Source organism: Podarcis bocagei (genome assembly GCF_964188305.1).
Source record: "Podarcis bocagei genome assembly, chromosome: 7".
NCBI lineage: Eukaryota > Metazoa > Chordata > Lepidosauria > Squamata > Lacertidae > Podarcis > Podarcis bocagei.
Genome location: NC_138132.1, coordinates 78,297,042 through 78,320,477, shown reverse-complemented (window position 1 = coordinate 78,320,477; position 23,436 = coordinate 78,297,042). Strand labels below are relative to the sequence as shown.

The window sequence follows — 23,436 nt, the reverse complement described above, 5'->3', positions numbered from 1 at the left end:
CTGCTCTCCGTGTGGTTTTTATTCTGACCTGGATGGGGTTTCACCGCATCAGGCCCCAGGAGTTGAGTGGAGCCGGGCGGGTGTCAAAGAGGCGGGAGAGGGAGAGAGATCATTTTTCAGGTCTGAAGAGAGATGAAAAGCAGAAAAAGGGGGAAGGCAGATTTAGAAGGAACAGGGAAATCTTAGACCTGGGAGATTCGGGATTGTACGGGATTAACTGCTTTTGTCGGGGCTCTCGTGTTACGCCAGGGAGAGGCAGTAAAACAGCAAGGAAGGAAGCCTTTAATGTTGCGGGCTGGCGGACATGGAATGCGATGCTCGTGGCGCACCAGGGTGGCTGGGGAGGCAGTGGCGCAGGTGGATCCCCACGGCCAAAGCCATCGTTCCTACACCTCTCAATAAGTCTGTTTGCCTCCCTTAAGGCAGAAGGGGTCACTCAACAATAGAAGGGCCCTCCATCTCATTGCCTTGCTCTCATCTCTCCCAGTGCCCTCCCTCTCCCAGTTCTCTCTTCCTCCATCCCCCACTCCAAGCCAGACCAATGACTCACTTGTGGTCTTGACCCAGGAGTAAATAGCTGTCAGCCTGCAGCTGAGATGTCACCCAAGGGGCCACTGCTTCCCGCAGGCACCCTCTTCTCCCTCAACCTCCCTTGAATCATTTAGGCTTTTTAAAAGCCTTCTGCTGACATGGGTTTACTTTGGGGTCTAATCACAGCATGGGAGATGTCTTTGGGTAAAGTAAAGGGACCCCTGACCATTAGGTCCAGTTGTGGCCGACTCTGGGGTTGCGGCCGTCATCTCGCTTTATTGGCCGAGGGAGCCGGCGTACTGCTTCCAGGTCATGTGGCCAGCATGACTCTGGCGAACCAGAGCAGCTCACGGAAACGCCGTTTACCTTCCCGCCGGAGCGGTACCTATTTATCTACTTGTGCTTTGATGTTCTTTCGAACTGCTAGGTGGGCAGGAGCAGGGACCGAGCAACGGGAGCTCACCCCGTCGCAGGGATTCGAACTGCCGACCTTCTGATCGGCGAGTCCTAGGCTCTGTGATTTAACCCACAGCGCCAGGGCAGCAATAGGCGAGAGAAGGGGTAACTAGCCCTTCCATGCCAATCGGCAGTGGCTTTCCAGAATTTCAGGCACAGGTCTCTCCCAGACCTGCCTGCAAATGATTCTGGGACCTTCTGCCTGCAAAGCAGATGCTCTCCAACTGAACTGTGGCCCTTTCCTTAAGACATTAGGGACACTGGGAGCAGCCTTACAGGAAACCAGACCATTGGTCCATCTTTCTCAGTATCTCCCACACTGACTGGCAGCAGCATTTCAGGCAATGTTCCCTCCGAGCTGTACCTGGAGATGCCATTGGGGATCAATCCAGGGACCTTCTGCATGCCAAGCAGGTGCTCTGTCTCTGAGCTATGGCTCTAGGAAGGTGCATGCTTTGGAGACCATAGAAAAGTTTGTGTGATGTGACTAATTTGATGAAATGATCCAAGGTGCGCCGCAACAGGAGCACTGCCACCATGCAAATATATGGTGAAAGATTAGGAAACGGGTCCCCAAAGGTACGTTTTGGGTTAAAACAAGGTCATGAGCCTGGAAAACTTGAAGACACATCCCCTAAGCCTCTTTCTTTTCCTCTCGCCTACAGGGTGAGCAAAAGCCTTTGCTGAGAGTTGAAAGGAAGCGATGAGGGAGGCTTGAAGGACTCTTTGCCCACAGTAAATCTTCACTCTGTAGGGAGAAAGTTAGGTGGCTGGTGGGAGGGAGGGAGGAAAGATGGGGGGGCAGCCCAAGAGGTGGAACCGCCATGTCAGCCCAAAGCTTGAATGAGGCCGCACTGGCACATTGGAGCAATCTTTATCTCCTCCTATGCAGAGAAATAAAGCGACCTCCACACCGTCCTTCCCAGTGACCAGCAAAACTGCCTCCTAGGGCTCCTCGGGGGCCCATTTCTGGGCCAGAAGGCAGAATAAAAGTCTAAAAGAAGAAGAAGAAAGTAACATAAAATAAACGGGCAGGTTTCCATAGCCCTGGAATAGGCTCCTTCTTTGAAACCCCTCATCCTGAGAAACTACAGGTTGCCCCAATTCCAAAGCAGCCCTCTCCCTCCCCACCCAGACCAGCATCTACTTGTAGGGCAGTGGTGGGCACCTCCAGCCTATGTACCCTACTTAAACCAGGCCATTTGAAGCAAACTATGCCCCACATTTAACTGTGCTTGATGTCCTATATGGTGTCAGGCATAGTAAAAGTTCAAGCCACAGCTGCTGCAAAGGAAGCACTGGGAGCAGGCAAAATCCAACACCAACCAAAATCTTAAAATGCCACATTGGCTTCATGGTTTGGAACCACGTTCCTGATATATCTTTTGCAGCCATGACTTGGATCAGACCCCCTTAGCACAACTGGAGAACTTTGGCCCTCTGGCGGTTTTTCTGTTTGCCTTGTCCCATTCACCGTGCTGAAAACTGGGTGGGGATTTGAACCCTGCTCTCCCAGGTCCTAGTCCAATGCTCTAACCACTATACTCTCTGTTCCCGCCCTGCTCCTTTACCCCATAGCCTTCCCCTTGCTGCCACCCCACCCACCCACCCACCCACATAAATAGAGAAGGGGAGCTCGTGACGCCTTTGGCATATTGGCAGAGGCCTCACTTCCAGTAAAATTACTTTTTCTTCATATTAGGCCAAGGCGAGAGTGCAGAGACATTTATGAAACTTTGTTTAATGTACTGAAAAGCCATCGGCTAGAACATTTAGGAAATTGATTTTCCTGGCATTGATGAACTCTTTTTATTTTACCCCAGTATTAATTACTTTTTTTCAAAAAACAAATTAATTTAAGAGTCGTAAAACCGAACAAGTGAGCCAAATGTCGGTAGATCATGTTCTCTCTTTCGTCCCCCCTTCTCCTCTCCTTCCCTCGCCCCCCCCCCAGCACCAGAGGGGAAGGGGAAACCCACCCCCTTGAGTGACGCGTCTTCTCTCTTTCTGTTGCTTACTCCAGGGGAGGCCTCGTCTCTGAGGGACTATGCCGCCACCACCATGAACGAGTTCCTGGGCATGTTTGGCTACGATGACCAGAACATGCGGGACGAGTTGGCTCACAAGATCAGCTTTGAGAAGCTAAACGCCGCTACCTCAGAGGCCACTGCGGCTGCTGTCGTGGCCACCTCCCTATCTGGCGAGGACGCCATGAGCAAGCGAGCCCGCCTCTCCAAGTACGAAGAGTATATCCGCAAGCTGAAGGCCGGCGAGCAAGTCCCATGGCCGATTCACCCAGCTAAGACCGAGGAGATGGCCAGCAAGCTTGGCAAGGAAGCCCCGACCACCCTGGGGCAAGTGATCCGGCTGCCCGCTCCCGACACCTCCCTCCTGCCGGAGACGAAAGCCACCATTTTGCCTCTGCCTTCCCCCAGCAGTTCCCAGATCCAAGGGCTGATGTCTCGGGCCTCCAAGTACGACTTCTTCATCCAGAAGCTGAAGACGGGCGAGAGCCTCCGGCCGCAGAACGGCAACACTTACAAGAAGGCCTCTAAGTACGACCTGGAGAACGTCAAGTACCTGCACCTCTTCAAGCCGGGGGAAGGGAGCCCGGACATGGGAGGGGCCATCGCCTTCAAGACCGGCAAAGTGGGGCGCCCCTCCAAGTACGACGTCAGGAACATCCAGAAGCTGACCCCGGTCAAAGCGCCGGCACCCAGCTTGGGCCCCGCCCCTCTCGCCAGCACCCCCAGCACCGCTCCGGTGGCCGGACCCGAGCAGCCGGTGTCTTTGCCCTTCAACACTCCAGAGTACCTGAAATCCACGTTTTCCAAGACGGACTCCATCACAACTGGAACGGTTTCCACTGTTAAGTAAGTCTTCCCCCTCCCACCCCACCTCACGTTCATCTCACCTCCACCTCAAAGGGCAGGGCAGGAAAATCCAGCAGCTCATTCCAGAAGGCCTCTCTCTGTTTGCCTTCTGGATTAGTGTTCAAAGGGATGGCTGAAGCCAGCTGCCAAGCGGTGAGCAAGACTACCGAGAGCCCTGGTGGGTTTTTGGATTTCTGGGGTTCTCTCTCTCTCTCTCCATATCAGCCCCAGAAATCCAAGGCAATTGCATTTGCAGGGCCCAGGCCTTTGCAAGATGAAAGCTGAAACCAGCTCTTGCAGTCTTGAGTCTTCTTGGGCATAACAACAAGAACAACAACAAAAATCTCACATAAGATGACTTGGAGCGTTTAACACTGATCCAAAAAAGGTCAAGAGAGGACCAGCTTGAGAAGTCCAGCAGCCGCAATGAGGCAACCAGTTTCATGATGGCAGCCAAAATGTTGCAAGGGGGTGGTGGGGTGAGGGGAGGCCAAGTATTGGTGACATAAAACTGAAGGCCAGGCCTGACATAGAGGAGCCAGATTGGGGTACAGGGTAGGAGACAGGTAGGGTGTTTAGCCACATTGTTGAAAGCAAGCTTGGGATTCACTCAAGGAAAGTGGATCCAATCCTGCCCAATGTAATGCATGCGCTGCTCTTGGGGTAGGCTGGTGGCTGAAGGGTGGGCAATGTGATGCCCGTCAGCTGTTGTTGGGCTATGACTTGCGGGCCATTTTGTCTTGCTGATTTTCAAGGGTGATGGGAGTTGTAGTCGAACTGCATCTGGAGGTCACCACCCTCTTACCGGAAGAAAAAACCCTGCTGGCTATCTATGAGCAGCAGAGTCTAGTCCATGAGGGAGAACGGGCCACTGCCCCCCCTCACCTCAGCCTACCCTCAGCCAATCCCCACCTGCCTTCCTCCTTACTCACAACCAGTTCAGGTGGTGTCTCTGCTTGTCATTGGCTACAGTGGGTCTCCCTGGCTCCTACCCTACCAATCCCAATATGCACCAGCCATCACTGTCTTATGAGTGGCCCCCATTGTCAGTGCCTTATTCCCCAGGATCACTAGATTCTAGCAGAGCTAAGAAAGCTCATCTCACTTAATCTCAGTGGATCAGTCCCTTAAGGTCAATGTGAGTCAAGTGAATTTGGAGGGTAAGTTGGGTCTTGCCCAGATTTCTTGCTGTGTGCCAAATGCAGAGACCCAAACACAGTGCAGCTGCTTTGCGTGCAGAAGGTCCCAGCTTTGATGTCAGAATCTCATGTTTTCATTTTATTTATAAATGGAACCGGGAGCAGGTGAAGGGCAAAGAAGTCTCTCCGCCTGAAATCCCGGAGCGCTGCCCACATTGCCAGCTGGCATTATCCACAAGAATGAAGCATTTTGAACGTTCCAATCTTTAGGGATCTCACCTAGCTTAGGACTGATATTTTACCTCTTACATCCCATGACCATGGCAGGGAAGTGTCTGCTAGGGTACAAGTAACTATTCCAATTCCGATCCCGTTCCTGCACATAGTTTATTTCTGCTTCTCTTAACGTTCTGCACTGGCCCATAATTGGTGGTATGGAGTTTGGGAAGGGCCAGCCAAAGGGGCTGGAAAGAGAAGAAAAATATGTGATGTTTTAAAATCAGATGGCCAGGGGGAATTCAAAAGACAACCCACTGCTGTCACCTGCTCAGTGAGGCAGCCGGCCGGCCCCATTGCGTGGCCCTTTCGGGTTTTACCTCGCACCCTCTTTTTAGGCGGGGGATCCACTTGGTTGTGCGCCAGGCCAATCAGGTGGCCACTTCACTGCACAGCCAGCTGTGAGACACCTTGAGGTGTGTTCCTTTTTAATCATGCCAATCAGCCCAGAGTTCATCAAGGACAGCCAGGTGTGTGGCTGCCAACTTATAGCACATTTGGCTCCCCATCCCCCTTTCCCTTTTTGCTCTTAATCACAATCCCAGCTCTGCTTCCTTCCTGCCTTTCGTCCTCTCGCACTCTCTCTTTCCCTCGTGGTTGGACGATGAACCTCAAGTGCGCTCTCTGCTCTGCCCGCAAGACTTCCTTGGGATGGGAGGCGGTGCGGGTGGTGGATGGGGAGGCGAGAGAAGCCGCAAAGGTTTTATGCTGAGCGTCTGACGCAGTTCCCTCTGTGTGCTGTGGATTTGTGTGACCGTCCTCTTGTGAGCTTTGGGAAGCTGAGGGCATGTCACTCTGGTGTGAGAAGCAGGCAGCTCTTTCCTCTTTTTCTTTTCTACCTCACATGTAGAAGAGGCGTGTGGCTTTCCCATCTGCCCATTGGGTGGCCTACCTGAGCAAGCTCAAAGTTGGGTGGGTTGTATTGTGTAGCAGGAGCCCCACAGTTCAAAGGGGGTTACCTTCTAAGAGTGGCAGAGTGGAGTCGTTATGACACACACACACTACCTGTTCCCCCAGGTGTTTTCACCTGCCTCACTCACCTGCTGCACACAGTGGCTGCCAGAGTCCCAAGGCAGGCATGGCTGCTGCCTCCATTCCACAAAATAGGAGGTCCAAGGGGCAAGAAGCAGGACTGTTCAGCCAGGGGAACAGTAGCTCAGGATCCCTGTTTTAAAAGGTGCTGAGGCCCTGGAGATCTGCTACTAGTTGAGAGCATTAGGTCTAGGTCAGGGGTTGGCAAAAAAATTTAGCTGCGGGCTGGTCCACTATCCCTCAGACCTTGTGGCGGGCTGGAGAAGCGGCACCGGGGGGGGGGGAGCTGGAAGAAGAGGTGAGGGAGGCAAGTAGTCCTCCTCCTCACCCTCCACCCCCAGCTGCTGTGCTTACCTTCCCTGGGGCTGCTGCCGCCACTTCCACCGCTGCTGCTGCTGCTGCTGCTGTTTCTCGTGGGTAGGCAGAGCAAGCTCATCCACTCCGCTCTGTAGCCCACAAGAGCACTAGGGCAGTGGCAGCGGCAGAGGGAAGATGAGTGGCGCGAAAGGGCTGACTCCCGAGAGGGGCTGCTTAAAATGGCGCTCAGCCAGCCCAGCCCCCTTCCTCCTCTAGGCAGGGCGGAAAGAAGCCAGGAGGGGGGAGGGAGGGGCGGCGGCACAGTGTGTGTGTGGGGGAATGGAATGGTACCAGGAGGGGGAAATGACGCAGCCCAAGCAGAATCCCCATGCCGATCCACAGACAGTCTGCGGGCTGGATCCTGAAGGCAATTGGGCCTGATTCAGCCCACGGGCCTTAGTTTGCCGACCCCTGGTCTAGGTGGACAAATGCAGTCTGACCTTTTCTAAGGCTGCTCCCTCTGTTCCTAACCTCTGAGCAACAGCTTTTTAAGATGGTCACATTCTCCTGGGATTGGTGCCTAAGTTCAGTGCTTTGGCTCCCGAACCTTCCATCCAGAAAACTTCAGGGGCTCACCAGTGAATTGTTCAGCAAGTGAACAAACATGCCCTGTGTTGCATTTTAAAAAAAACATATAGGCGTCACACATGTTGTTTGTGAACCAGCCTTTCATACATTCATCCGTTCCAGAAAAGAGAAGGCCATTTTTTTGAAAGAGGGGACTTATGGGAAGATAAATTACGAACTGGGGCTAAAGTAAGTGCAGCCAGGGACTAGGAGATGCACAGGCATTTCTCCTTAACAGCAGCCAGGATGTACGAGACGCACACGTGCCTCTCTCCCAGGCATGCCATTGTCCTTGGATGTTAGGTGTTCCACGAGAGAGAGAGGGGGCTTGGAGTGTGTCCTGACACCACCTTGCGCTAACCATCTCTGCCCTCTGTGTGTTTCTCATTAGGAACGGATTAACCACTGACAAACCAGCTGTCACCGAAGATGTAAATATTTACCAGAAATATATTGCCAGGTAGGCTGATTTTTCCCGCCCCCAACCTTGGGTTTTTCTCGGGAGTGGGATGGAGGGGGCTGTGGGACAGAGAACCGGGTAGGGGCGAGGGGTGGGGGGTCTCTGTCTGTCTGTCTGGGCGAAATGCAAAAAGCCAGTTGCGGGAACTGAGTCTTTCCATTTCTCTCTGACATCCACACTGACTTCCCCACCACCAACTTTCCTGCTGAAACCCCACCCTTTACAAAGTGTCCCCCCGATTCTTAGAGTAGAAAAATCAGCCATCTTGGCCTCGAGAGGCTTGGACCTTCGCTCTGTTTAGGGATGAAGACATATATCAGTGGTTAGAGCACCTGCTTTGCATGCAGAAGGTCCCAAACTCAATCTGTAGCATCTCCAGCTAAGGCTGGGAATGTCCCCTGGCTCAAACCCTAGAGAGTCGCTGCCGATCAGTGTAAACAGCATGGAGCTAGATGGACAAATGGCCTGGCTCAGTATAAGACAGCTTCCTATGTTCCTGTGTCCCAAGGTCTGTGGTTTAGCAGCAGAGCACCTGCTTTGTGTGCAGAAGGTCCCCAGTATTGCCAATTGATCAGGAAGATCCTACTCTGCCTGTGGCCCTAGAGAGCTGCTGCCAGTTGCAGTACTGGGCTAAATGGGCAAGCAGTTTGACCTGTTGTAAGGCAGCCTTCTGCAGTCTCTGTTTCTTGAGAGAGGCCTTTTCTATCCATTCATTTTTTTCCTATCTATTCATTGTGGGGCTTATCCAGAGTCTCCTGTGCGAGTTTTGTGTTGAAGGCCAAGGCTGTGGGTTCAGCATAATGAATTGTATCCCAGGTTAGTGCTGCTCTGAAATTAATGGGCATGACTGTTTCAGATCCATTAACTTCAACGGGTCTACTCGGAGCAGGACTTGGTTGGATGCACAACCCAAAGGTTCCCCCTCCATTAGCACAGCACCGTGGGATGGATGTATTTGTCCTGCTTTGCTGTATTTGGCTGGCTGGCTGGATTTCTCAGTTGACATATTTTTATTATTTGAAGACGTTGCAATTAATTTGTCTAGGCAAATTAGCCGCCGTTTATTTTCCTTCGCCTAGAGAGGCGGTAACGCTAGTGCAGTGGAACTGTAGAGGTTATGGCCACGGCCGTTTGGCATCCTCTGCCTAAAGAGAGGGACCAGGGATGGAAACGTCAGGGCAGCAGCTTGCAAGGAAGGCTGGCGTTGAGGCTGTGCTAAGGCTGCCCATCAAGAATCCATCAGGAGGAGCCCTGGTGAAACCCTGATGAAATGGTGGCAAAGGCTGCCAGGAAGGCTGCAGCCCTTCATTGGGAGCAGGGAAGGGCCATAACTCACTGCTTTGCATGCATAAAGTCCCAGGCTCAGCCCCGCTGTCTGGAATCCTGGAGAGCCGTTGCTGCTTTTCAGTAGAGAGAGTTCTGAGCTAGACGGACCACTGGCTGGACTCTGGGACATAGGAAGCTGCCTCATGCTCTGTTCCTATGTCAACCTGCAAACCTGGGGCTGCGAGTGGCCCTACGGTTAATTTCATGTGAGTGGCAATAAGGAAAACAGGGTGACAGTGAGAGGGAGAAAAAGGGGTGTGGCAGAGTGAGAGAAGGGAGTGGCAAAGAGAGGAAGTGGCAGAGAGAGAGAGAGATGGGGCAAAATTAAAAAGGGGCTGGCATTGGATTTGGACCCCACCCGCTTTTGACTTTAGTCCCACCCACTGCCAGCATGTGGCCTCTAAGAATTTACCACTAAGGGGGTGCAATCCTGAGCAAAAACAAAGATTGTCTGTAATCTAAGAGGTGTGGAACCTGCCATGGTCCATAGGCCTCACTGCTCTCTTCCAGGCTGGTTTTTTGTCATTGTTCTTATTAGTTTATTTAATTTATATCCTAGTCTCCCTTCCAAAGCGTCCAGGAGTGGCTTATCAGCCTAGGTAACGGGTGGGCAGGAGGCAGATCTGCATTCCTAGATTCCTGGATGTAATTCAGGAGGTAGCAACTGTTCAAACACAATAGGAAAAGGCCCCTCCTGAATTAGTCCATTAGAGTCTCTAGTGACTAGTCTGTAGTAACTCAGGTGCACAGGTCATCATATAGTTAGCAGGGTGCTATAGCCATTTGTCTCTTCCTCCTTGAGCCACCATTTTGCATCTGGCCTCAGTTGGTGGGATGTCATTATTTTAGTAGAAAAACAAAGTTAGATGCCCTCTAAGCCTGAACTAAGGAACAAAATACCCAACCCTCTTTACTGCCTTTTTCATTTGCTGTGGGGTTTCTGGAGACAGATGATGCAGCTGGAAAAAGTCAACACTGGCTGTTAAGAGAGCCTCACTGTCCTCCCTGATCAAACAGGGTTTGCTGTTTTTTGAAACTAGATATACAAAAGCAAATCCCACAAAAATGCCTACAAGAGGCAAAACCCCCAAGAGTTGACATGTCACAAGGTATACTCCCGTCTTCCTTTCCGACTTCAGGTTCTTGAAAATGTCTGTAGCTGTAAATGATTAACCCATCTGGATGTTGTTGGAACTCCAACTCCTATCAGCCCCTGCTAGCATGACCAGTAGCCAGGGGTGATGATGGGAATTGTAGTCTAGCAACATTAAAGGGCCAAAGGTTCCCTACCCTTGTCTTAGCAGACACTAACCAACAGGATTGGGATGTAGCCATCTAAGTTCTACTCAGAGTAAACCCATTCAAATTAATGGAATCATGTTTCGTAATTTCAATAGGTTTGCTCTGAGTAGGACGAACATTGGCTGCCACCCATTGTTTTCAGAATATAGCTAAAGCAAAGGTGGCTAGTTTCCATTCCTTTCCCTCTTTAAAGATCAGAATTGGTTCTAATCCACGTTAGTGGCTTGAGAGTCATAAAATCAGCGGGATGTTTGTTGTCCCAGATGTACAGATCTGAAGCAAAAAGCCCACACACTTATACATAGGGGACCCCCCCACACACACACACCGCTTTCTCATACTAATTTTTTTACTCCCCCCTTCCTCTAAAATCCTTCTCCTCAGGGGCCTTAAATCACACAGTGGAGCCTGCATGGCTATAAGTTATAAGCTCATTAGTTATAAGCCTGTCTTTAGTCAAGATGAGGAGAGAGGAGGCCTCTCCTTTGTGGACCAAACTGGCAGGAGGTTTCTCCTTCTTTCCTTTCCTTTGTGCACGGAGGGGATGGTAAGATGGAGGTGGCGTGCTTCCTTCCCAGCCACCCACCTTGGGTTTAGTGAGGTTAGTGAGGTGGTAAAGTCAGCCAAAGAAACTACTCACCCGACAGTACAGGTTCCCTGTTGCAAGTAGCACCAGCTTGGTATTTATGTACAGTGGTACCTCAGGATGCGAACGGGATTTATTCCGGAGCCCCGTTCGCATCCTGAATAGAACATAAGATGTGACTGCGCGGGTCACGTTTTGCTGCTTCCGTGCATGCAAGTGACGTCATTTTGACCGTCTGCGCATGCGCAAGTGACGAAACCCGGTAGTAACACGCTCCGTTACTTCCGGGTCACCGTGGAGCACAACCTGAAAATACTTATCCTGAAGCATATTTATCCCGAGGTATGACATACCGAGGTATGACATTGACTACCCCACTGTAATCAGAGCCACAAATTTGGGCCCCAGGGCTGAAATATGAATCTGTTAGGAATCTGCCGTTATTAACTGCTTATCACAAGTAGAGGTGGTGGCCATGAGCTTGGATGGTTTAAATAGTAATAATCAAGATCAATGGTTTGAGGCGAGATCTACCAATAGATAGCTAAACAGAAGCTGTCCATGTTCTGAGCTGGGCCGGCCCTATCGTTAGATCTTTTGAAAGGGCAGCAAATTGCTTGTTATTGAATTTATTATTGTTGCGCTTCTGCTGCTAGGGATGGGGAAATGTGCTTCTCTGCCTTAAGTGTCAAAGACTACCTTGATTGCCCTTGGATACTCTTCAACCTTGATGGCAGAGGGATGCGGGTGGGCAGGGAGATTTGCTGCCACTGCTTCCAGCTGTACAATGCCTTTGACCAGCCTTGGCTGAGAGGCAGCTTATACTTTAGCTTATATATTTGCTGAACTCCAGAGATATATTCATTTATTTTTAATCATTTTATCTAACAAAAATTATATGCCACTTAGTAGAACAAAAGACCTCTAAGCATCTTCTCCTTGGACTGTTTTGCATCAGGGGGTTTTGTTTGTCCCTCAAACCAGTCAGTCAAGTACAGTGGTGCCTCGCAAGACGAAAAGAATTCGTTCCGCGAGTCTTTTCGTCTTGCGATGTTTTTCGTCTTGCGAAGCACGGTCCGTCGCAACTGCGCCTCTTCAAGCGGCTTTAAAAAAAAGCGCAAGACGTTTTCGTCTTGCAAAGCAAGCCCATAGGGAAATTTGTCTAGCGAAGCAACGCAAAAACGGAAAACCCTTTTGTCTAGCGAGTTTTTCGCCTTGCGAGGCATTCGTCTTGCGGGGCACCACTGTAGTTTACATCTAGAATCACACATTCTAGGTTATGACAGCTCACCTGTGCTTGATAGCCAGACACTTGGCTTTAATTTACATGTGGGTGTTCTTTCTTTTGAGGGGGGCTGTTTTAAAGCCCTAAATTAAAGGAGTAGAGGTAGAAAGAAGTTGTGTCTGCGCAGCACAATTAGCTTAATGAGTTCGTTAAGAGGCACTGCCGAAAGCTGCCCAGGGACGCTCCATCGCTGTGTGATCAAAACAGATCCTCTCTCTCAGCTAGTTCAGGGTTTCTTTGGGCTCCACACTTTACTCTGTGTATTTGCATTTCTTTTTTCTGTGGAAAATAATAATAATAATAATAATAATAATAATAATAATAATAATAATAATAATAATAATAATAATAATTTTTACACTGGCAGATGGTTCTTCTGAGGGCCTTGCTTAAATATCTGTTTACATGCGCTCCCCCCCATGTTGCTTGTAATGGGGGTGGCTGGTTTTTCGCTGATGGGATTCTCCCCCCCCTTCCTCCCGTCATGCACATCATCGTTACAGAGTAATGAGTGTGTAAATGCTCGCTAAGCATGCTGACTTCTGTATTTATTATTTTTATTAGTATTTATTTATCTGGGTCTCTCTGAGCAGCCCTTGCCAGATCTGGCAAGTCAAGGGAAGGAAACAAAGTGCTTCTCTCGCACATCTGCTTGTGTCAGGGGCCGCACGCATCTGGGCATGAGCATAGTGCGCCAGGGTGTGTGGTCACCAGCTCCCCTAGTGACACTCCTTTCAATTTCACTTCCTCCCTGGCTCTCTCACCTCCACCTGTTTTCAAGGGATCCCTTCTCCCTGATTTGAGTTCTTATTTAAATTAACACTGGTCTGGTCCACATGTCCAGGCAAGCCATATCAGCTGCTGGAGGGGAGCATGTTTGGCTTAGCACAGGGATGCGGGATCTTTGGCCCTCCAGGCATTTCTGAACTACAACTCCCACCACCACCCCGGCCATGCTTCCTGAGGCTGATGGGAGCTGAAATTCAGCAACATCTGGAGGGCCAAAGGTTCTCCACACCTGGCTTAGCGTGTCTCCCACTCCTGGGATCACGGTTAAGCTCTCTGCTCCACAACCATGACCTGTAAGCATAGAACAGACCTTAACTATACTGGTTTAGCTGCCACACTGCACTAAAAGGACTGGGGAGGCGCAGAGCAATTGCTGTCTCCTCCCTGGGAGCCTGCGCATTTGTACAAAGCGTGGAATGCGAACACATCCACTGAATCTGCAGAGTTATAACAAATGTGCTCCAATGTTGAGGGACCACATACCAAAAGCGCATCACTGCACTTGCATTGGTTTTATTGGCTCTCCACCAGCGCCAAAGAATTTGGACGATTTTACTATAGCGGGGGTTCTAGTTGAAAATCCCTAGTTTTCTCCATAGAATTGCATCTTCCAGGAATCCTTGAAAAGAGGGAATACCCGCTAGACATTTCTGTAGCATAGGTAATGCCTTTCAAGGCTGTCCATAGAATTTTGGTAATTAATAGGTCAGTAATAGAGCATGCGAGCACAATTCAGACGGTTGGTGTTGACCTTTAAAGCCCTAAACGGCCTCGGCCCAGTATACCGGAAGGAGCATCTCCACCCCAATCATTCTGCCTGGACGCTAAGGTCCAGCGTCGAGGGCCTTCTGGCGGTTCCCTCACTGCGAGAAGCAAAGCTGCAGGGAACCAGGCAGAGGGCCTTCTCGGTAGTGGCACCCACCCTGTGGATCGCCCTCTCATCAGATGTCAAAGAGAGAAACAACTACTTGACATTTGGAAGACATCTGAAGTTTTTAATGTGTGACATTTTAATGTATTTTTAATCTTTGTTGGAAGCCGCCCAGAGTGGCTGGGGAAACCCAGCCAGATGGGCGGGGTACAAATAATAAATTATTATATTATTATTATCTGCTTTGCATGTCCCAAATTGAGTCCACACTGGCATCTCTAAGGAAAGACCGAAACCCTGGAGAGCCTGAAACTGCCAGTCAGCATAGGGAATACTGAGCTATATGGACCCAATAGTCTGACTCGGTATAAAGTAGCTCCCGATGTCCTTGACACTATCACTAATATAGGAGAATCCTTACTTTGATGTTTCTGGCATGTGCTGAAGAGACAAGCCACTTTGGTGCATAGAGAAAATTTATCACTGACACTCCGATTGTTATAGAAGAATACTGGAGAGTAAGGGGTTTCTTTGAAGTTTCCACAGCATGCCAGAGAAGCAGCCCAGTTCTGCCTAAATCTTAAAGTTCAGCTTGAAAGGCTGCTTGCCTCCTTGGCAGCACAGTGGCGGCATCATTGTAGATGGGGGGTTTCTTTCCCCATTTTATCCTTGGACCATCCCTGGCCAAGAGAGGGACTTGGCCAAAGCCATCCATTACTTGGTCTTACAGAGATTTGAATACAGATTTCCCCAGTCCAAGTCAGCCACTCTGAGCTGTAGCCAATAATAGCTCTACTCAGTAGACCCATTGAAATTAATGAGCATGACTAACTTAGGTCCATTAATTTCAATGGATAGTAGACCTAGGGCTTTCCCAACATCCCTGCCTTATCTGTTGGGAAGCAGGAGTATGAGAGGGTATATCGTACACCCAACCTACAAAATATCCCCTCACAACACACCTTGCTTCTTCTTTGTAGTGGGTTGGTCATTATGGCAAGGGGGGTGATTTTGTGATTGGAGGGAGACTTGTCATTCTGGATGCAGACAGAGAGTCTTGAATGCCTGTGTTCCTGAATAAAACAGGGTTGGGGCACATGGGGGCATGTGGAGGGCAGTGAGTTTTACCATTCTGGCTGCATATATTTAGATATAGATATCAATATTCTTGATTTTAAAATGGTTGCTACCCTACTCTGAGCAGGAGCAATTTATAAATCAATCAAATCAAATCAATTATATTTTATTTTATTTTTGCGCAGGAACCATGAATTTTCCCTTCTTCCTTTGATTTTCATTTATTTAATAATTTACCCCCTAATTCTCTATAAATATTTCTGAAAGCAGCTCTTACTACAAGGTCCTAATATGGAAGAGATCGAACATTAACCATCCATCAGTCAATGACAGGATGTCGCCGAAATTCCTCTTCTGCTCCTAAGATGGCAGGAAGGTTGCGGGGAGGCAGGCTTGCAGACATGGGTCTGCCACTTTGGCACACTTTAGGAGGATAGCAAAAAAAATTCAGGCCCCGCATGGCTCGAGAGACCTATCCTGGCTTATGAGTCTGAGTTCTCAAAGGTGATAACGGCAGCCTGGCAGATCCAGCAGGCCAACGTTCTTAATGCCTAGTGGTCACAGTGTAGAGTCTGATGAAGAAGGAGGTTGAGCCAACACCCAGACTCCTCAGGTACATGACTTTATAGTTTTTTCAGTGCACAGATGTACTTCATGCAACCCTTACCTCTTCCTTAAGAACAAGATAGAGAGCTGCAGCCCCTGCTCTCCTTTGCTTCTGGGACCAGGTTTTTTTTTTTACTGTATTTTCCCATGCATAAGACTATATTTTTTCCTAAATTTTTGAAGTTTAAGGGGGCGTCTTATACATGGATAGTGCATAGTGCATTTTCTTAATTTTGAGACCCAAAAAATAGGGGGTGTCTTATACACAAAAGAATACTGTATTTTCCCAAAATACCACGTGGTTGTAATAAAACCTCTAAGCAGTTTACCAAAACACAAAAACAAAAGCCAACCCCCCCCCCCATTTTATTACTAAAAGACAGTTAAAATCAAAAGAGATGATAACACACATCAGCATTCAACATGTCTAGACAGGCTGGCTTAAACAAACACATTTGAAGCAAGCACCAAAAAGAGCCTGGCAAAGTTGTCTGCTTGGTGTCAACAGGCAGGGAGTTCCAAAGTTCAGGTGCTGCCATGTTAGCAGGATTGGCTTCTTACAAACGGGGAACGAATATTGTGAGGCTTCTGTAATGGTGCCAGTTCCACCGATCAGAGTGGTTGAAGTGGGCATTGCATGGGGTCAGGCGATCCTGCAAGTATGACCATTTGGCCAGTAAGGAGGCTAAATTCTAATTAGGCTCTTATGTGGGTCCTTGACAGGGCCACTGAGGCCATGTAGCCACTGTGCATTCTTATGGCACCTTTGCTAGGATCCTTTCACTGCTCCGCTGACCTTTGAGAGAAGACCCATGCATTGCCAGTGCTTGCAGCACAGCCTGGCCATTCGCTCTGCAACCATTTTGTCTGCACAGGCAGCTTTTTGAAGCAAGTTTTGTTTCCATATATTTGAAACGGCAAGCCCGAGGAGCCCTTTGTGCCAATAGGGCATGATGAACATATCAATTTTCAAATGCCCAAAATGAGGGGTGCTAAAAAATCGTAGCATGACTTGGGACTTCAAAAGATATTTTGGTTCAATTAATATAATTTAGTTTTGCTTGGCAAGTAAAATGTGTGTAAAATTGCACAGAATTCATACAAAAATGGTAGTATTATTTCTAGCATTGCCTGACATTTTCAGAAGGTAAAATTAAAATTATTTTGTTTTCAGAAAGCAGTTTATGTGCTTCTTCATCCAATGTAGACTTACCAAGCTAAATGTTGTCCAATCACGAAAATAATAGATTTGAATTTCACACACCCGAAAGCATATTTTTAAGGCCCCCTCGCTGAAGAAATTTGCAAAAACTAAGTTTCACCCCAGTAAAATGAAATGCCCTATTGTGTCAGTCGCCCTCCTGTGTGGATCAAATTGTGTTTGCGGTCTGCCTTTGGAAGTGGGGTGGGGGGTGGGGTTTGCGACGGTGTGCAAAATGAGCAGGTGTGCACTTGTGTGCAAGCTTTTCTGTTTTGAGGAGCTAAACAGATGCTGGCCTTTAAAAATTAATAAGTTTGAACTGTTTCAAGTGTCAGAAAGAGCAGAGGAGAAATATAACCCTTTAGCAACCTATTAACAATGGGAACAGCGACCGGGGGAAATTCCTTTGCCCTTGATCCCCCAGTTCTTCAGACCTCTTCCTCACCCCCAAACACACACGCTTCGACTCCTTGGCATGATGTGCCGTTGCTGCTGATCCTGTTAAATTCGGGTATGGGTGGATTTTTGCCTGCTAGCCACGCTAACCTTCCCCACCTACCCCTCGACCATGGCAATATCTGGTGTAAAATGAAGCTTATCTGCCAGTGCAGTGCGTGGGTTTCCTCTTGGAGCAGGGTTGGGATCTTTCTGGCCAATGAAAGCAGGGTTTTCCCTATAAGTTAAATTTGCATCCTGTCTTTTTCAGCCCACCCAAAGCAGCTGATGATTTAAATCGGTGCTTCTTAAACTTGGGTCCCCATCTGTTGTTGGACTACAACTCCCATCATCCCTGACCACTGGTCCTACTAGCAAGGGACGATGGGAGTTGTAGTCCAAGAACAGCTGGGGACCCAGGTTTGAGAAGCAGTGATTAAAATGAGCTGTAGCTAAGAGTGAATAGCAGCAGCTGAGTTATACCGTCCGAGTCAGGCCATGGGGCTATCTGATTCAGTGCTGCCTGCACTGACTGGCAGCAGCTCTCCAGCATTTTAGACAAGAGGTGTACCTAGAGATGCCGCAGGGGGTTGAAACTGCTGCCAGCTCCACACCAAGCAGGATCCCTAGCATGTCCCTTCCCTTAAAAGATAGCAAGCTGCTATATCCTGCATCAGCATTTTGCCCCATCTAGCTCATTGCTGACTATACTGCCTGGCAGGCACTCTCCAGGGCTTCAGGCAGAAAGTCTTTCCCAGCCCTACCTGAAGATGCCACTGGGGAATTAACCTGGGGCCTTCTAAGTGCCAAGCAGATTCTCTGCCACTGAGCTATGGGATTCCTTTCTTGGTGGAAATGGCCACATGAATTTTAACAGTGCTGTCTGGCAGTGCCTGTGAATCAGCAATTTGTGGGGCTCCCTGTCCTCCCTGCAGCTACTTCCTCTCGTGCCTTCCGTCAAGCAGAAATTCTTGCCACACTTCAGTTGGCGCCAGCGGTTGGCATGTCCTGTGGGGGTCGCTGCGTGGCGTGACGGATGGCTCTACTTCTTGGCAGAAGGCAGTCTCCTTAATTAGCTCTTCAGCTGCCCTCATATCCCCAGGGAACAGTGGTGGTGCACCACACTCGGAGTGGGCAAAAAACAAATATTTCCAAACAGGTCTGGCAGCCACCCCTGAATTAGACATGAGAGAAGAGGGTGAGATGAGGGTGGTGGCATGAGGAACCTGTGGCAGCAAGGCAAGGATTTCAGACCCCATCTGCACCATACATTTAATGCACTTGAGTCATGGCTTACCCCAAAGAGTTCTCAGCAAAGAACTGTAGTTGTTTAAGGGTGCTGAGAGATGTTAGGAGACCCCCATTCCCCTTCCAGAGCTAGATGTCAGAGTTCTCTGGGAAGAGGGAAGGTAAACGGTGTTTCCGTGCGCTGCTCTGGTTCACCAGAAGCGGCTCAGTCATGCTGGCCACATGACCCAGAAGTTGTACGCCGGCTCCCTCAGCCAATAAAGCAAGATGAGTGCCACAACCCCAGAGTCGGTCAAGACTGGACCTAATGGTCAGGAGTCCCTTTACCTTTTAACAACTCTCAACACCCTTAAAAATGACGTTTCTCAGGAGTCTTTGGGGGAAGCCATGACTGCTTCAAGTGGCATGGTGCTGTTGCATATGTCAGGTGCAAATGTGGCCTCAGTCTCTTATGGGAGAGCAAGGTAGGCAGAAAAGGAGCAGGAGTCAGGAGTGCAGAGGCAGGGCCCAGAAGCACTTCTAGCAAGGCGGCTTCAGCAAATGTCAACAACCAGAGAGGCGAGTGTATAGATAACCTTCTTAGGCCTAGGGGCACATTTGGTGCAAGTGCTGTGGGAAGAGAGAAAGTGCATGCACACGCTCACATACAGTTTGCTTTTCCAAGGGATTTGGGTAAAAACTGGATCCAGTAGAATTAATCTGAGCAGCTGGTATGGCTCAAGTAGAGCATGAGACTTAATCTAAGGGTCGTGGCTTTGAGCCCCACATTGAGCAAAAATATCCCGGCATTTCAGGGCGTTGAACTAGATTACCCTTGTGCTCCCTTCCAACTCTAACAATTCTATAATTCTGTGAGCCTTGAAGTACATATACAACAGAAAGAGGAAGTGGGAAAGAGTTTCACTCTTCCAACTTTCTCCTTCAGCTCTTTTCAAGGGAGAAGAAAAGGGTAACCACTTTATACCACCAAGGAGACAATGGGTGGAGGAGGGCTTCAGAGGTTGGGGAAGATCCAGTGGTGCTTAATTTTTTTGTTTAATTGCTTAGTTTAATTGCTTTGACAACTGGTTTAGGCTGCCTCTTCTGGACTGAGGAAATGACGTAGAAATGAGAGCGATGGTCATTTGTTCAAGACTGATAACTCCTAAAGCTCTGCCACCCATGTGGATTGGTGGGGCACAGAGTTCTCGTATGGAATGTGGGGGTCTGATGGGCCAAAACAGCACCCTCAATGCCCTTAGCGGTGTTGGAAAGGAAATAGATAAGGCATATTGGAATGCCTGTTTCTCCACTATTTAGACTGCCATTAGCAGAAACCTTCTGGGAGTCGGGGCCCAATCCAGCCCAGATCAAACACAGGGGTTTATTAAGTCCTTTGGTGACAATGAGCAGGAGTTAAACATGTGCTTAACCCCCCACCCTGCCAATTGTAATGAAGGGGGCCTGTGGTCACGCCTCATACTTCTTACTATGGTGTCCTTGGAACAGAAAGAGGGAAGACCATAAATTGAACGTGCTGTTATTATCATCACATCTCCCGAGTGCAATCTAGATCTTTCCAATTAAGATGTGTTTCTGCCAGAGGTTTAACCTGAGTTTAAAACTTCCATGGGTTTTCTCCCTCTGGGGCTGTAGTTGTAGACAGTGGCAGAGTCATCCTCTCCCTTGCATCCTCACTGCCCTGGCAGAGCGAGGGCTCCCTGGAGTTGCTTGGTTTGAGACTTGATAGGATTTAAAACCAGGTGAAGATGGTTGGTGATGCAGACGAGGTGGGGGAAAGAGCCTGTTTCGCAACCCTCGTGAATCCTTTGTGCCATTTTGGAATCTGAACAAAAAAGAACTTGGTTTACCCTTTGTTCCCAAGGCTAAAATTGCTATTTTGTTTTTGTTTTTCTAAAGTTCATCATCTCCGCCACTGCTCAGGTTTCTCAATCACCTGCCTTGGCGTATTCCTGATTCCTTGCAGTTCTTTCTCCTCTCCTTCCATCCTCCCCTGGGAGAGGCATGTCTGCTTCTGGCATCTGTCCCCTTTTCTGCAAACGCCATGGCAAAGAAGCGATTTAAATTTTTTAGCAATGCCCCTCTCTTCTGTCAATTACGCCCCCCCTTTCCATCTCTTCAAGGCCTTCTGCCTCTGCAATTGACCACCTTTTCCTGTGTGCTTTGCAAATGCCATCTTCCCTGCTGCTGCTGCCACTCCTCTCTTTTTGCCATCTTCCACTCAAAAAAGCCTGTCCTTAACTCTCTCTCTCTTTCCTCTTTCCTGCCATTCCTCCCCTGGGCCGCAGCCTTGGTTTCCCCTTCAATTCATGGCTCCTCTTTGATGCCCGCCCCAAGAGGCTCTCGCAAGGAATATAGTGTCGTGTGGCATTTGGAACCTCAGAGCAGATGGCGATTTAGCTCTGGATGTTTCCCCATCGGAGTCCCCTTTCAAATTACTCCGCAATATGCTCTGTACAATGCACCCTCCTGGTTGCTGGTTTCTTCAAGCCCTTGTTGTGTTGCTGACTGTTATGCCTTTGCTCCCCGGCATATCATGGACTGCAATAGTCCAGCCAAGCTTTCCTTATAGCAGACAGTCAGGCCTCTGTCTCTTGCTCTCTGGGGGAAGGGTCATAGCTCAGTAACAGAGCGTGTGCTGTGCAAGCAGAAGGTCCCAGGTTTCAACCCAGGCAAGGCTGGGGTTGCACTCTGCCTGAAACCCTGGAGAGCTGTTGCCACTCAGTGTAGGCATTACTGAGTAAGATAAACCCAACAGTCGTGACGCTGCGTATAATGAAGTTTTCTGAGTTCTGTTTCTTCCCTTTCTGCTGCCGCTGCCCCTTTCTCTGCTTCTCAAAACCAGAGTCGACAATTACCTATTTCATATAGCACATGCAGAAAAGCATTGGGGATGGGGAGCACAGAAAGCTGCTGAGTTGTACCAATGGTTTATCTAGCTCAGTAATGCCTACACTGACAGGCAGAGGCTCTCCAGGGTTTCAGGCAGGGAGTCTGTCCCATCCCCACCTGTGGATTGGACATAAGAAAAAGCCTCCTGGATCAGGGCAGTGGCCCACTTAGTCCAGCATCCTGTGTTCACCTTTGACCTTTTGCATATAAAGAGCTGTGGCCCTTTGCAGGAACAGAGGAGGCAGGAGTCTCAGCCTTACCTGGAGGTGCTTTTGGCAATTTAACCTGAGACCTTCTGCATGCCAAGCAGGCACTTTAACCACTGAGCTATGGCTGGGTTTAGCGTTCTAGCGGAGATGCTTGCTAGCCCCACAATTTAATTAACATGAGTGTGGATCTTCTACCCATTTCCTATAAACATTCTGTAGGTGCAAAGTGCTTCCGTGGAGAGAGCTGTTCACTGCAGGAAGCCAGCTTTAAAATTTTGCACCATTCAAGCCTCCAGATAGTGACTGAGGATACACACAGCCCAACCTTGCTGTGGTTTCTGCAATGTCGCACCTTGCCCAGACAGTGGCTTCAGCTGAGTGCATTCTGTGGGTTTGCCATGCAAATGCAGAATCTACTGTTACAAAATCTCATATCCTGCTCTGTATGGTGGCAAGTCACATGTCCTAGTGGGAAGCCCGCGTGTAGGACGTGAGAGTAGTTGCTGTCTCCTGCTGTCGATCCTGGTATTCTGGCCTGGTTCACGCATAATGCTAAGCCATGCTTTGCAAACTGTGGTTTAATTGGACCATCTGAACCCAGCACACAAACCACCCTCGGTAGCAAACCAGAGTTTGCTGTTGGTTTGTAAACCTTGTCTGTGAACCTGGAGGGAGCATATAGACATAATGACTTCCCATTTCATGTCAGATACTCATGCAGGTAGCTCAACACATAACATAGCAGCACCGCATGCCAGGCTCCAAGAAGTGTGAACCCAACTTGAAATTAGCACCTGACTAACCAGGGAAGGCAGGGGCGGGGTTGAATTTATTTTCTTTGAAAAATGCTCTCATGATATTCACACTTCCCTTTTTCCTCTTTCTTTCTTTCTTTCTTTCTTTCTTTCTTTCTTTCTTTCTTTCTCTCTCTCACATTCAGGTTTTCCGGAAGCCAGCACTGCGGACACATTCACTGTGCATACCAATACCGAGAACATTATCACTGCCTTGACCCGGAGTGTAACTATCAGGTAAAAACCAAATGAAAATAAATCAAGGGAGGGGATCCTTAAATAGTACTGTGGGGCAAAGTTCAATCCAGGCATTGAAACAGCAAGGGTTTGTTGGGGAGAGGGGAGGAGCTTTGTTTGAGTCTTTTGAGCGCCACACTGGCTGCGAGCTAAATAGACCAGTGGTCTGACTCAGCAAAGGGTAGCAACAGTTAGATCATCTGCTAGGGAAGGTCCAGAGCTCAGCGGCACAACACATTCAGAAGGTTCAGTCCCTGGCATCTACTGGCGATAAGATCTCAATAGTAGGTGATAGGGAAGGCCTCATTCTGCTCAAGACCCTGGGGACCAACTGCCTGTCAGAGTAGACTGGCCTTCCCCCAACTTGGTGCCCTGCAGATGATCATTGCCCATGCAGTAGCCAATGTGCTCTGAGTCACAATAGCTGGCTGTAACATCGCCTCCTGCAGGAGCGATTTTCCCATTGGCACAAGGATCGTTTCACAAGTCTTGTATTATTAATACAGCATCTACGTGGTTGTGCGCACACAATACATTTGAAGCATGTTCGTTCATGCCAAAGAATCCTGGGAACCGTAGTTTGTTGCGGGCATTGGGAACTGTCGCTCTCTGTGGAGTAAAGTACCGTTTGAAGGATTCTTGGGGCGAAGTGGGAGCGTGCTTGAAATGTGCTATAGATTCACAGTATGTATGCAGCCTGTGAAGCCACCCCAGATTTGTTTTCTACAAGGAACCTGGCACAGTAGATAGCTGTACCATTGAGATCAAAGCCTACTGTGCCCCAGGAACACTTTGAGATTTGGATGGTGGATCACAGGATTCAGCCAGAGGAACTGAATCCTGGAATTTGTTCATGCAACCATGAGCGTCCCTGCAAATCATTTTTG

The 23,436-nt window shown here is 49.0% G+C and overlaps 1 protein-coding gene across 10 annotated transcripts in view; it reads left to right on the top strand.

Annotated features, from left to right (window-relative positions):
* The window catches only part of CASZ1 (castor zinc finger 1), a 460,564-nt gene that overhangs the window by 403,389 nt on the left and 33,739 nt on the right, over window positions 1–23,436 (top strand). For 9 of the 10 annotated variants that reach the window (XM_081202878.1, XM_081202882.1, XM_081202880.1 and 6 more), the window contains 3 exons: window positions 3,011–3,860; window positions 7,623–7,691; window positions 22,459–22,549. In XM_081202878.1, the coding sequence (XP_081059004.1) occupies window positions 3,011–3,860; window positions 7,623–7,691; window positions 22,459–22,549 (1,010 nt within the window). The remainder of the gene's footprint in view (window positions 1–3,010; window positions 3,861–7,622; window positions 7,692–22,458; window positions 22,550–23,436) is intronic. The other variant, XM_081202879.1, reaches the window with a different exon arrangement.